General features: G+C 26.6%; 1 protein-coding gene across 1 annotated transcript in view; it reads left to right on the top strand.

Moving 5' to 3' along the window:
• Positions 1–14,356, top strand: part of LOC100203790 (chromodomain-helicase-DNA-binding protein 8) — a 54,362-nt gene extending 40,006 nt beyond the window's left edge. Inside the window, exons 20-34 of the mRNA XM_065818761.1 lie at positions 3,119–3,717; positions 3,815–3,914; positions 6,577–6,655; positions 6,745–6,805; positions 6,888–7,012; positions 7,105–7,178; positions 7,250–7,348; positions 7,461–7,582; positions 7,666–7,748; positions 9,139–9,254; positions 9,998–10,092; positions 10,218–10,462; positions 10,799–11,224; positions 11,356–11,523; positions 12,223–14,356. Of these exons, the coding sequence (XP_065674833.1) occupies positions 3,119–3,717; positions 3,815–3,914; positions 6,577–6,655; positions 6,745–6,805; positions 6,888–7,012; positions 7,105–7,178; positions 7,250–7,348; positions 7,461–7,582; positions 7,666–7,748; positions 9,139–9,254; positions 9,998–10,092; positions 10,218–10,462; positions 10,799–11,224; positions 11,356–11,523; positions 12,223–14,214 (4,384 nt within the window). The 3' untranslated portion in view covers positions 14,215–14,356. The remainder of the gene's footprint in view (positions 1–3,118; positions 3,718–3,814; positions 3,915–6,576; positions 6,656–6,744; positions 6,806–6,887; positions 7,013–7,104; positions 7,179–7,249; positions 7,349–7,460; positions 7,583–7,665; positions 7,749–9,138; positions 9,255–9,997; positions 10,093–10,217; positions 10,463–10,798; positions 11,225–11,355; positions 11,524–12,222) is intronic.
• Positions 14,357–15,071: the final 715 nt, after the last annotated feature.

Here is a 15,071-nt window from a genome sequence, read left to right as displayed (position 1 = left end):
CTGTTAATGGGTTAACAAAATATTTTTCCTTATTAATCGTTTATTTTTTGTTCAAACAATGTTTATTTTCAAATTATTCAAAAAAAGTTTAGGTTACCAATTGAGTAGCCTATTTGTAAAACACGCTAATTCTGATTAAATTAATTTTGTGAAAATTAAAACGAAAAGCTGAACTACTCATAGTTGCACATCAAAAGAAATTTATTTTTTGTTTATTTATTTTTAAGACAAAAAAACTTTTAATTGCTCTAATATTTAAATAGAAGATTTCAGTGTATAGAATGTGGAAATGAAAATAAAATTTTTATTAAAATAAAAAATAAAACTAGTTATAAATAAATTTAAAAATAAAATATAACATTTTAAAATAGTTAACATAATTAGTTACAAATTTTTTTAGTTTTAAGTGTATTGAAGTTATAAATTTATAAATTTTTGTTACTAGTTAATTTTATTCATCAAACAAAATTTTACTATTTAAATTCAAGGGTTTATAGTTTTTCCTTCTTTTTTAGATTTTCCATTTCTAAAAAAATTTATGCTTGCTTACAATTTTATCTATTTTTTATTTGTTTTGTATCAAGTATAAATTCTGCCTTAAATATAGTAAAAACCTATTTTTGCTTTAGAAGCAACAACTTAAATCTTTAAAAGCATTAGTTTTGTTTTTATAAACATGCTTGATTGTTTTTTTAAAGACTTCACAGTAAATATTTTACTATATTGTACATTGAATTGCTATTGAATTTTTTGCTCTTACATATCTTAGTTAAGTTTTATTACCTGTAATGATATATTATATATTTTTAGTAGACAAATCAGAAAGTTTGCATTAATATAGTTATGTGAATATTTCATTTATTAAAATCTGTTGTAATTAATAAGTTTCAGAGATCATATTTCATTGGAAGATCAACTTCTTATCGGTGGATCTTCCAATCATGCTCTTTCTCTTTTGAACAACATATTGTAAACATTGTTAGACCTGCTCTTGCAGCCAACCTCCATCCATTATCGCATCGTAGTAATGTTGCTTCTCTTTCTCTTTTCTACAAATACTATAATGTGCATTTCGCTTCATTCTTCTTGAAAAATAGTGTCCAAAACTGTTATGAACCTGATTCATATAATTTGTAATCTTTTAAGTTGTCTGTCAATCGTTATCTTGCTCTACAAACTTCATCTTTTCTCTTCCAGTAATTTCCAACTCTAATAGTGGTTGCTTGCAGCCTTGTTGGAAGTGAAGATGTCGAAAAAAAAATTGATCATGGATAACTATATTGTATCCATTGCAAAATTAACACCTGCTAAGGTTGCATCTCTTTATCAAGCTTGCCACTCTCTTACTCTGGATTCTATTCTTTATCTCTATGAATCTTTAATCCATTATTGTATGGAATACTGTTGTCATATCTGGATCAGAACTTTGAATGATGCCCTTTCTCTTTTAGACAAGGTGCAAAAATGCATTTTAAACATAGTTGGACCTGCCCTTGCAGCTAACTTCCAACCATTATCACATCGTCCTAATATTGCTTCACTTTTTCTTTTTTATAAAAACTATAATGGGTGCTGCCCTAAAGAGCTAGCATTTCTTGTGCCATCTACTAAAATTCATTCTCATTTTACTTGTTATTCAATTAAGCCTCAACCCTTTAATGTGACTGTTCCAAAAATGACTTGAAGTATATATCATATTTTTGACATTTTTGTTTACAATAAAGGTGATATAAAATTAATTTATCAAGAATTAATTTATTAAATTATTAATTAAACATCTTATGAAATTTTTTTATTGACTTTATTTTTAAACCAAAATTAAAAAAAAAATGCAAAAGGTTTTACAGATTTTACAGTTCAAATTACATTAGAAATAGTGTGTAACTAACTACACTCTATTTCTTATGTTATTTGAACTAAATAAATAAGAAATTTTATTAGGAAAACACAACAGTTTTGGACACTATTTTTCAAAATTTTCAATCAAGAAATAATTTTAAATGAAACAATGTTTCATTTAAAACAATTTCATTAAAATATTTTTTTTCTTTTTTCTTTTCAACTTTAAAATTTTCTTGACATTTTTTTAAATTGTTTTTAATTTTATTTTGTCAAGGTAATGGTTATGTGAATTAGAATATTTTGATCATTCTTTTTTCATAATTTTATAATTTTGCCATAATTTGGATTTGCAAAAACATGGGGGCTCTTAACAACAAAATACCCAATAATACTAAGGTTGTTACAACAGTAAGTCTGTGTGTGTGCACACTCAAATATATTTGCATAAAAGTCAATGATGGCATCATACTAAGTTAATGATATACTATTAGGGATTTTTATTTTTCTGAAAAACTGTTGGATTAAAATCAACATTTTAAAGCCTAAATTTTGAAAAAAATATTAGGACAGTGTTTACCCAAGTCTTCTAAAGTTTTGTACATACACACACAGGTATAGATGGTTCTAGTCTATTTTATTTGCATCTCACAAAGATTAAAAATTTATATGCTATAATTATATTTAATGTAAACTTTTGTTTAAGTTAAGTTTTTTCTAATTAAAGTTTAGTTCAAATATTAAAGTAAACAGCTTAAATTTTTGCTTTGAAACACCATTTGGTTTTTTATTAATTACAGTGTAAAATTTGAAAAAAAATTTTTGCATGACAGCAATTAAGAAAAAGAAATAGTGTTAACTAGTATAATCAAACAAAGATGACTTTGAAACTTTTGTTAACTATAGACCTTTTATGTAAGAGTTAATTTGACCTGTATGAATCTGTATAAATTATTACTACTTATGTCAGTTTTTAATGTTTTTATTGTTTTTTTTAACTATTCACCTCCCCAAGGCCTAGAGGGCTACTACAGTCAAGGAGGTTACTTTTGTGGTTACAACCCTCTCTCAACTCTATAACTCTGGAACACGAACCTCGACAAACAAGGCTGCTGCATGGAGAAACAAGTTGAGCGCGGTACTACCAGGGACGTGGTGGGGATCAAACTCAAAACTTCTTGCTTATGAGGCGAGCGCTCTGCCACTAAACCACTACTGCATATTTTTAAAAGTATATATGATTTATGTTTGTTTATGCTTTTGTTTTTTTTTGTTTCAGGTGGGCTAGATGGCAAGAAATAATATCACATGCTCATTTTCGTCAAGACATGCATCATTCAGATATAGAAGCAATAGCAAGAACTATATTGGCGTATTGTTTTCGACATTATAGAACAGATGAAAAAAGTAAACAATTTTTTATAAACCTTATTAATGAATCTGCAAAAAAGGCACCTCCCAAAAATGACAAGTTCGACATAGCTAATCAAATACTAAGTTCTGCATCGCCAAAGGGCACTCGTGGACGAAAAAGAGGTAGCAGTGGAAGAAATACTCTTCGAAGGTTAACTCACCAATATAGTAAACCTGCATTAATTGAATGTGGTCTAGACTGGCAATCATTAGAGGAACAACAAATGATTGTTGATCCTGGTTATCGTAAACATTTACAACAACATTGCAATAAGATTATGAGTCGAATACGACTCCTATGTTTTTTAAAAGACGATATTATTGCAGATGCAGCTTCTTCTATTTTAAATGATGATCTAGCAGATAACATCAAATTTTTAATGCCACCACCAGATGGTGAAGTACTGACAGAATGGTGGGATGTTAATGCTGATAAATCTCTGCTTATTGGCACTTTTAAGCATGGTAATTTTTATTCATAAAATTTGTCTTTGTTTTTTTGATTTAAACAATATTGATTTTTTGTGAATTTTTCTCTAAAAAAAGTTTTAATCATTTTAAGGTTATGAGAAATATCGGTTGATAAGAAATGATCCTTGTTTGTATTTTTATCAAAAAGTTGGCCCTGCTCCAGACAAAATAGCTAATGTAAACACTGAGAAGTAAGTTTTTATCTAATTAATAACAAATGGTTTAGTTGTGTTTGTTTTTAACTAGTTTTTTTTCTAAAAATCAGATTCACTGAAATTTTCTCTTCCTCCACCAATAAACAGACAGTTCTTAATAAACAATTTTCTCACCGACCACCTTAAAGATCATGTCAGATTTGAATGAATTTCTTGAGTAATTTCTAATTAGTATAAACATTCTTTGTCCAATTTCAAAAGAGCATTAAAAGAATGATATATATGTTTTTTTTTTACTATTTTGCAATGAAAGTCTTCATACTAACAACAAGTAATCATTAAAAAAAACAATACCATTATTAACATATTTTTGAAGCAAACAAAACTCATTGAAATTTAGTTATTAGTAACCAAGGTTTTTTTTTTGAAAAGACAGTTTTTTAGTTACAGAAAAGTTATTTTCTAACTTTTCCTGAACTACTTTGTATTTGTGATATCATTAAAGAATTAGGTGTAAATTTCTTAGTTGAATGACTTTCCATGATGTATTGTAATTAATATGTTGCAATGGTGTTAAAGAGTGAGAGGTACAGACAATCTCACTTAGTACCACAATCAACTTGTTTTCACAAACTGCGCCTATCATCGAGGCTTTTGTTATCAAGGTAATATTGAAAAAAACAGTTTATATATGTACATTTATATGTGTTTATTTATCTTCTCATTCGTCCATTTCAGATAAACTACCAACTTAAGGAATAACAGCTAATGGCTTGTACTAGTTTCATGATTATTTTTTTCATAAAGCAATCAAGTCAGTGCTGGTGAAACCATTTTAAAGATTTAATTTTTAACAAAGAGTTAATTTTAATCACAATTTTAAGTAAATATTTAACTAAATAGAAAAAACTTGATGGTTCTAGAGTTGTAGGAAAATGAATTAAAAATCTCAACAATGGAAAGAGTGAACTTCAACAACAACAATGGAAAGAGTGAACTTCAACAACAACAATGGAAATTTAGAACTTTATTATTTGTACTAAAAACAGCTTTAAAATTTGTTTTTAAAATGTTTTTGCTAAACTTAATTGTTTTTATCAATGTACAAGAAAGGGGAAAAATTAATTGCTATTTGTAAAAAAAAAAAAGTCATTAATACTTTTTAGACATAAAATATTTGGTTTTTTTCAGTACCCCCATTGAAATAGTCTGTACTTTTGTTGGATTATCCAAATTGTGCATTTAAACCCGATAGTTTATTTCCTAATGAACTATTGTTATTGAAGATGCTCCAAAAGCTCGTGGGCTACTGCATTGATAATTTACTGAATTTTTTAATGAAATTTTTAGGAGCCTTTTTAAAACTTTTTTTTAAGTTTTTAAATGGATGTTTTCAAACAAGTAATTATCTCTAGTAAGTCGTATTAAGATTGGAATTTGGGCAATATAAAAGAAACAATTTCAGACATGCATCAAATGCAGTAAATACATTTATAAAAAAACCCATGTTATTCTTTTATTTAGATTATTCTGTCATTACAAAAATTTATTAATCAAATAATATATTTTACAAATAAATAGCAATTTATTTTTTTATTTTTCAATTAAATAAATTTTGAGATAAAGCGTTACATGTAGCAAAACCATTTTAAAAAACTTTTAAGCTTATTTATTTCTAATTCCATGGGTTTCATGAGATAATACATAAGCTGTTGTCATGCTTTTTAAATTATGATTATGAAGTTGCTTAAGATGATACGTTTTGAGACATTGAAGATGAGATGCAGCTTTTTATTAAGAAAAGCACATTTTTTTAAAGTTCCCATGGAGCTTTGTTTTTATATTTCAAAAGCGGAAGTTTTTTCAAAAAATAGTATCGCAAACTTGTTTAGAGATATAAAATGTGAGGTGATCAAATATTTTAAATAAAAGAAATTGTTAAATAAGATATAAAATAATTTTATATTTTATTCAATATTTAAATCTTATTCAATATTTTCTTATAAATTAAATACTTGTAACTCTTTTGTAGATATGTATACAAAATTAAAAGACAGAGGAGTTTAAAAATATATAAAAACTAAGTTAAACTTTTTATAGTTATTATAAAACAAAATAAAAAAAACTCTATTAACTTATTTTAAAATGTATTTTTTATAATTTTTTTTATTATCAATTAATTAATTTATAATTTAAAACATCTAAATTTTTAAATAAATAATTCTTTAAACTTTCCCCCTTAACATAAATTGATATTAATGTTTCATACAACACGCAAATAACTTTAGCATAATTTTTTATTGGTTGATTTTTAAATTACTGCACAAATTTTTCGGACCTTTAGTAAAAATAATTTTTGTCTTACAACTTATTTTTTTTTTATAATCCTTAAATTACCTTGTGTTTAAAGAAACAATACATAAAATTTAGTTTTGACTGTTATACTTTTTGCAGTAGTAAATTTATTGTTTTGATTTTTCATTAATTTTTGCAATTTGATAAGTTGACCGTTTCATTAACACAGTGCTCATGGTTTTTAATAAACTAAGAGTTTAATGACTGGAAATATTTCCAGGTATTGCAATTCGCAATCACTTAATTTGAGCTTTTTATATATATATATATATATATATATATATATATATATATATATATATATATATATATGCATATGCATATGCATACACATTTCATTTAGTTCTACAGAGCAAAATGAAGTTAAGAAAAAAAAAGAGCATGATGATGAAGATTCATTTAATGAATCAGACGAAGAAAAGGTAAACAGTTTTCATTTTATTGGAGCATATATATTTTGGTGCTTTTTATAATAAATTTTGATATACTGTTAATTATATTTTTATAATAGGAAGATACTTGCTCCTCTACTAACTCTCCAGTAGCTAATTTTAAGGAATCTTCAGTTGATGGTAGTTGTTTTTCTTTTTTATAAATTTACTGATAATCTATTTTATGTTTTTTTTTATTATTAAAATTTTTTATTTTGATTAGCAAGTAAAAGTAATGAGTTAAGATGGCCGACTCCTACTGATATGAACACTAGGCTGCGTCGCTTGATAAATGGATTATTTAAGTCTAGTGAAAAAGAACATCTTGAAGGCTTAAAAGCTGAGAAGGTACTATTATGTTGGTTTATTTTAGCTTTGCAACTGTAGTGTTTTTATATATTTTATGTACTATTTTAAAAACAAGTATTTAATTGTTAAAGGAAAAACAAAGACAGGAAAGACAAGCAATTGTTGCATCAGAAAAGCAAAAGAAAAAACTAGAACTACAGCAGAAGTATGTGAAATATTTTTTTCTTATATAAATAAATAGTAGGCCTAAAATTCATCAAGTATATTATCTTGCAGATGGACAAGAAGAGATGAAGCAGACTTTTATAGAGTTGTATCAAATTTTGGCGTTATTTATGATAAAACAAAAAAGTCGTATGATTGGAAAAAATTTAGGCATGTTATTTTTTGGCACATTTAACACTTCATAATATTTGAAAGATTTTTTTTTCTTTTTTTGTATTGAATTTTGCATATATTTGTATATAATTTTTTTATAACAATTTAGAGAGTTAGCTCGACTTGAGAAAAAGAATGATGATTCATTGACATGTTACTTTGAAGATTTTATGTCAATGTGCAGAAGAGTGTGCAAAAAATCAACTCCTGATGAAATTAAGTCATTCCAAGGTCTTGCTCTAAAATTTTTATGAATTTTCATTAATAACTGAATAATAAGTTGTTTATTCTATTTATTCTTTTATTATACTTAGGTTCAAGTCACATAGAAGAAATTTCTGAGGAACGTGCCAATAGATGCATTGAAAGGATAAAGCTACTATCAAAGATAAGAGATGTAAGTTATAATTTTGAGAAGTGACATATTTGTTATTTAAAAAAAATCATGTTAACATGAAGCACATGCTTTATTTTATTTTTTCGAATTTTGACAGAAATTAATGATTATTAGTTAAAATTTAGTCTTAAAAAGGAATCTAGAAAGGGAAATCACAGAACATCACAAAATTCCAGTTTATATCTAATTTAGGTATCTAGAAACTTCAAAAATGTTGAGAAAACTCACAACATTTAGGGTGCAGAAGCTATCAATTTTACATCAAAAGTATAGCTATCAAGGACTCTGGAACTCCTTGCTAGATGTTTTATGTTTTAAGACTTGAAATTCCCAGTATTTTAATTCTCAGTTTAGTCCACAAGTCTCTTTATATTTTCAGAGCTCCTAGACACAAGAGACTGTGGACAAACAGTCGTTTAAAACTAGAGTCAGGGTTTTACATTTCGGTCATATATCCATATCAAATTAAGATTACAGAAACAAGACTAAGTATTATATATAGTTTACTATAATATTAAATTAAACCAGGGTTAAATAAATAGGGTTAAATCCAGGCTTTATGAATAATCAACATGTTTTTTAATCTAATAATATACTTAAATGTATTTTATTAGTAAAAGATTTAGTTAAAAAGTTTATTTTGATTAGGATATATACATATAATTGTTTGAATATACGTTGTGGTTAGCAACAGTAATATACGTTGTGGTTAGCGCAACAGTACCGTTGCTTTAATTTTTTATCTTAAATATTTGTTCTAATCATAATTTATTTTGCTTTAAGTTTTTTCGTGTTAAAAATTATTTTCTTTTTCTAGTTAATTTTTTTTTGGTAATTGTTTCTCATCTGTCCAATTAATCTTTTTTGCCCTTTTTTTTTTTTGTTTTTTGAAATGTTCTCAAAAAGACTAAAAAATTTGGCCAGTTTTTCGCAACTAAATATTATTTCCATGGTCAGTTATCGATTTTAGTAAAAACACTAATCTAATTTTTGATTACTTCAACACTGTGTTCAAGTAATCAAAAATTAGATATATGTTTTTACTAATTTATTTTTGCTCTGTTCTTTTAGAACAATGAGCACTCTGTTTGTAGAATACACTAACATAATTTATATTTATATATATATATATATATATATATACACACACACACACACACACACACACACACACACACACACACACACACACACACACACACACACACACACACATAAAAAGAGAGAGAGAGTAGAATGTCTGAGTTAAGCGAAGCTTTTGGTATGTATAGAGAATTCAAGGGAAATTGAAATTTTGTCCGACAGTAAAAGTCTGTGTATATATATATATACACACATACATTAATTTAATTGAGAAAATAGTTTTTTATAAAGATATTAATTTTTGTAGGTTTTGCATCATGATCAGATTAATGAAAGATTAAAGCTTTGTGAAGTTTCTCCAGATTTTCCAGTGTGGTGGGAAAAAGGAAAACACGATAAAGCTTTATTAGAAGGTGTTGCTAGGTACATTTCGTTTAACTATCGATTTTAACTTATAATTTTAGTTGATTTAACAGGGTGGCCAGCAGTCATTGAAAACCTGGAAAAGTCCTGGAATTTGATAGGTCATGGAAAAACACCCCTTATAACTTTTTTCTGAAATAGATCAATATTTTGTTATCTTTTACAGAGTTATTAATTTTGCATAGATTTATACTGAATTTGATAATTATATATTTTCTGTAATGTAAAATAAAATTTTATTTAATGTTACTGTCAGTATTATTAACCTTTTTTTTTTTTTTTTTTTTTAAATTTTAATTTTCATATTTTTTCATAAATCAATATATTTTGTATTTTCTCGCCAAGAAAAGATCAATATATCTTTGAAAAACCAAATGTTTTCCTTGAAAAGTCATTTAAATATCATGAAATTTTGAATTAGATATTAGCTGGTAACCCTGTTTAATCTAATCATAAAACTTATTTTTGATTAACTAATTTTAATTAGTAGTTTATATTATATTATACAATTTATTAATAAACAGTTAATGGTAAAATTATATTTAATTAAAAAATTTAGTTTTAATAAATATAATAAAAAAATTTATTAAAAAAATTAACCTACAATTGCAATTCATAAAAATACTATTAAATGATAATTATAATAACCAATATTATATACAATTATACAAAACTCATAACATAACAAAAATTAACATCATAGTATTGCAGCATAAATGTTGTCATCTTTTTTATTTTTTTAGATATGGCTTAGTTCGAACTGAGTATACCATACTCATGGATCCAAAATCTGTATTTAAAGCTCTCGCTCACAAACCTCATTTGCAATCTGGAGTTGGTAAGATTTTCTTTTTTATATATTAATAATAAGAAAACAAAGTTCAAAATTTTGAACTTATATATTAATAATGTCTTCATATTATATTAGATTTTCTAATAACAGTTTTGTGTTTGATTGATAAGCTCAAGAGACAAACACTTCAACACCACCTTCATCTACAGCCACTTCAAATCCCAATATGTCTACAGCTGCATCAAATTCATCACCTGCAGCTATACAGCAAACCATTAATGGTGTAACTGTTGATACAGAAGAGCACAAAGAGAAAAATATATTATCACCTAGTATTCAAACTCATTCATCTAGTGAAAATAGATTTTCATTTGCAACTGAAGAGTACGCACACTTACTGCCAACATGGCCAAAAGTAAATTTTTGTTTGCAATTGTTTCTGTTCTAGCTAGAATCATGGTTTAAGTATACATTGCATATATTAATTGATTAAAATATACATTTCACAGACAATTGATTAAAATGTATAAATATTGCATCTCTAGTGTTGTTGTTTTTTTAAAAATATGAATCTGTTAAAATTCTAATGCTTTTATTGATTAAAATATATATATTTCAATTTAATAAGAAACTTTTTCCTGTTGAAAGTATAATGTTGAATGTATAATAAGTTTGAAGAATCTTTTTGCACAGCAAACAAATTTTTTTTATTGTTGTTGAGCATTGTAATTGTTTTTTGTTTGTTTTATAGGAAAAGTCAATTGTCTACCATCTCCAAAAAGTAGTTTATCTTATACTTAAAGGTGAATGGCCAAAATTAATGCGTTATGATAATTCAGTAAGTAATAAAGTGTCCATTCCTTCAACATCAGTTAATTCAGTAGCTCTAATTACACGTTCAGAATTAATTACTGATAAGCCTGACATGTGCAGAGGCCAAATGGCAGCACCTATTCATGATTCGAGAGATTTTAAAATCAAAAGTATTGATGGGTTGAAGCTAACAGTAAAACCTTTAGCAGATTTTAGAAAAAACAAAAGAAAAGCTGACAATTCTAAGCTATTTGGAGAAGAATTAATTAATGCAAAGATGAATAAAAATGGAGAAAAAAGCAATGATTATCGAACTCAAGATGCTGTAAATCGCATTCGCAAAGAAAATTACTCTAAAGTGCAGGTGCAGTTTATGTTATTATGGGGTTATTATATTATTAATATAAGATTATTATGGAAACCTGTATGAAACCATGTATATTAAACGTTTTGTTTACAAAAGTTTTTTTTTTAATGTAAGAATTCTGTGTTTAGATACATATACCAAAATCAATGGATGAATCATCGTCAGAAAAATTAGAAAACCGCAAACCTGTAATTCATTTTCCTTCCAATGTAAAAATTGGCAAATTCAATTCATCACCTGTTATAAAAAATGTAAATGAAATGAAATTGAAGAATCCTATAAAATTAATACAAAGGGTATTATATATTATTTATGTTACTTTTACATATAATTATACTTTAGAGAAATGAAATAAGTTTTTAACTTTGTAACACTCTTAGCAACAAAGATCTATGGTAGTTGTTCAATAATTTTGAGCTGGATTTACTCTTTTTTCCCCTTCCCATTCTTAGACCACTACCACCCACCCACCCTCCCCCACCAAAAAATAAATAAATAATTATTTTTTTTAAATGAAAATTTTAGGGTTTGATTTTCAAATATGTAAACAAGAATCCACTAATTTTTAAAGCATTTTTAAAAGTTTGAATTTTTTCTTATTTAAAAAATTTTTTTTTTCTTTCCTTAATTTTAAATAAACCGAATATGTAGATATAAGCTGAATTTTTTTAGAACTTGATGTTTTTAATGCCATAACTAAATTGCAATAAAATGTTAATTGTCGTCTATTCAAACTAGTAGGCAATGTTTTAAAAAAGTTTCCAAATATCTTTCACCTTTCTTATGACTTCCCTCAACATGTATAAATTTAATGTAAGATATATTGACTACTTGACCTCCTAACCTTAAAAAAGAGTAATTAAGGAAGGAAAAAAAAATTAACTATTTAACAAAATGAATAATTGATTTTTAGATTGTTTTTTTTTTAATTTAATTTTGGTTAGTTAATTGTGCCATCTCTTTATTATAGTTTTGTTACTTTATAATCGTTTCAGGACGTGAGAATTGATGATAAAATTCCTATGAATGATAGTAAAGAAAATCTCTTTTATTCTAAAGATAAGATAAGTGAAAAAATTGAATTAATAAAAACTTCAAAAGAAATTGTCATAAATGAAAATCGATCAGATAACAAAACTTCTATAAAACATGATTACAAAGACACTAAAAATAAAGTCAGAATTGATGTCAAGAAACCTGATCAATCGATAGCAATTCATTTAAATAGCCCTAACTCAAATGTTCGTATTCAAGGCTCAAAAATTGAAGTAAAAGAAAAGGCGTCAACTAAACGCGAAATAGATCTCTCAAATGTTATACTCCGCGTACCAGACCCATCAAAATTTTTAGCAAATCAAGATTTAAAAAAGAAAAAAGCAAAAATGCTAATTGAACAAAACCATGAAAATAAATTAGCGACATCAGAGTCAACTGAGCGTTTTACTTCCCCTAATTCTCTTTCTGAACCGTTAAAGGTAAGACCAGAAAGATCCGCAAAAAAACGTGCTAAGGATTCAATATTAGAAATGACGGAAGCAGAAAACGTAAACCATATTGATTATAAATATTCTCCCACTCATCATTCTGATTTTCACACGCCTTTAGCAATCAAATCTCGTGATTATTACCGAAATGAATTATACAACGATAGAGTTTCTCCTTTTCGTGAAGGACGCTCACCTATTCAAAACGAAGTTTCGTCATATTATCACAGTAGCTATTCGCCGAGTAAATACGTTCGTTCTCCAAGTGTTCAGTCAGTTAGTGATCATGCTATTTCTCCCCGCACGCACATTTCTCCATCAGCATCAGATAGTTTGAAACACCACTACACTCAGCCGCTTTCTCCGCGTTATTATGATGATGATTCTCATTTTTATCCGGAACGAAGCAAGTCTCCAAAATACTATGATTATGTTGATAAAGAACATTACACTTGTCGTAAAAGTCCACTATTCTCTGCACATTCACACGATAAACATTCTCCTTCTAAGCGCAAAGAAGATAAAATATACAAAATTTCAGAGCAGTTTAAAACTGCTCGTGTAAAGCACTATAATCCGCATACTGTATCAGAAGATAGACTTTTGCATGATCTTTCTCCTAATGAATATCTTGATGGAAAGTATAGCGATAAAAGGGCTACGTCTTCTCTGTCTGTTGAATCGTCTTATAATTATCAACCGTTGTCACGTACTCGAATGGATGTTTCTGATTTTAAACTTGGCAAAGTCTCCGAGCGTAAAGTTCAAGTCAAACCGCGTAATTTTTATCAGCCATCTGTTAAAGTTTACGAAAAATCGCAAGTAATAACTAATGCAAATAACTCTCAACCCGCTTTATTATCTAATCCAATGGATAAAAAGCGGGTGGGAGATGAAAAAGTTAGTAGGGATCCTCCAACATCATTTTATCCAACTGAGCAATCGTCAAAAAGCTCTAAGTTATCTACACAATGCTCTGTGATCGAAATAAAACAAAATTATACTACTCATGAACGAAGTGCAACCACTCCTACTTCTAAAGAACGCAAAAATGCGGGTAGTTTGTTGGAGATGAAAATACAGGGTTTAAAAAAACAGCGATTAGAGCAGTTAAGTGATAGTTCAAATGATGGACATGGAGTAACTTCTCCTGATTTTAAATCAATTTCAACAGATTTATCTAGATCAGCATCGTCCTCAACTAACGCTGTTAGTTTAGAAACAATTTTGCCTAAGTTGGATAGCACGCAGGCTGTTAAATATTTAAACTTGGACAATATTGCAAAACACCTTACTAAATCTGCTGAAAAATCATGTTCAGATGTTTCAAAGAAAACAATTTCCGAAAATTTAGTTGAATCTGACTCTACGTTAAGCGACACTTCTTTAAATGTAAACTTTATACCATCGGAAAGTGCTTCGAATATTCCGGAATCTCGTATTACAAATGATCCTAATATGACTTGTGTAAATAAATTTGAATTAAAAACCTTAGAATCGTGAATAGCAAAAAGCTTCTGCTGATAACTTCTAGCTTTTTACTCGTTTGTTATTTTATGTGCATTTTTTTTTTCTTTTCTTTTTTTTTTTAATGTTGCCGGCAAAATATTGTGCTTTTTTAAAACTATTGTAATTTACATAAAAACTTGTTTCTTATTGTTTTAATAAAGCCGCTGAGAGCATTATTCCTGATCCTTCTTGTCAGATCTTCTTACAGGTGGTAATCATTAATAGTAAGATTTCGTGATTACCAAATATATATATATGTATGTATATATATATATATATATATATATATATATATATATATATATATATATATATATATATATATATATATATATAAACATATTTAAAAATATATATAAGTATATATAAACATACTTAAAAATATATATAAGTATATATAAACATATTTAAAAAAAAAACTATATTTTTTAATTTTGACATGTTTCGTAGTTAACATACTACATTTTCAAAAGATAAAATTACAATTTAAAACTCTGGATATAAATATAAAATCAAAATTTGAAGACATTACAGAGAAATAATAACAGACAAATAGAATTGTTACAAACCAATAAAAATTATAATACAAATTATGATACCGTAAATAGCAAAAAAAAAAAAAAAAATTATAAGTAAATAAAAAAAAAGCAAAAAAAAAACAAACTAGATAAACAAATGTAAATTATAATGTACAGTTTGTTTATTCAAGGATGGGTTTTCCCATTTAATATGGAGTGCTTCTTTAATTTTCAATGTTTTTGTTAGAAACAGTATCCAAAATTTTAAAACAATTATAATTACTTAGATTTTTACAATTAACAGATGAAATTAAAGCTTATAAACATTAGATT

This window comes from Hydra vulgaris, chromosome 15 (genome assembly GCF_038396675.1).
Source record: "Hydra vulgaris chromosome 15, alternate assembly HydraT2T_AEP".
NCBI classification, from domain to species: Eukaryota; Metazoa; Cnidaria; class Hydrozoa; order Anthoathecata; family Hydridae; genus Hydra; species Hydra vulgaris.
This window is presented reverse-complemented; position numbering and strand designations above follow the sequence as displayed.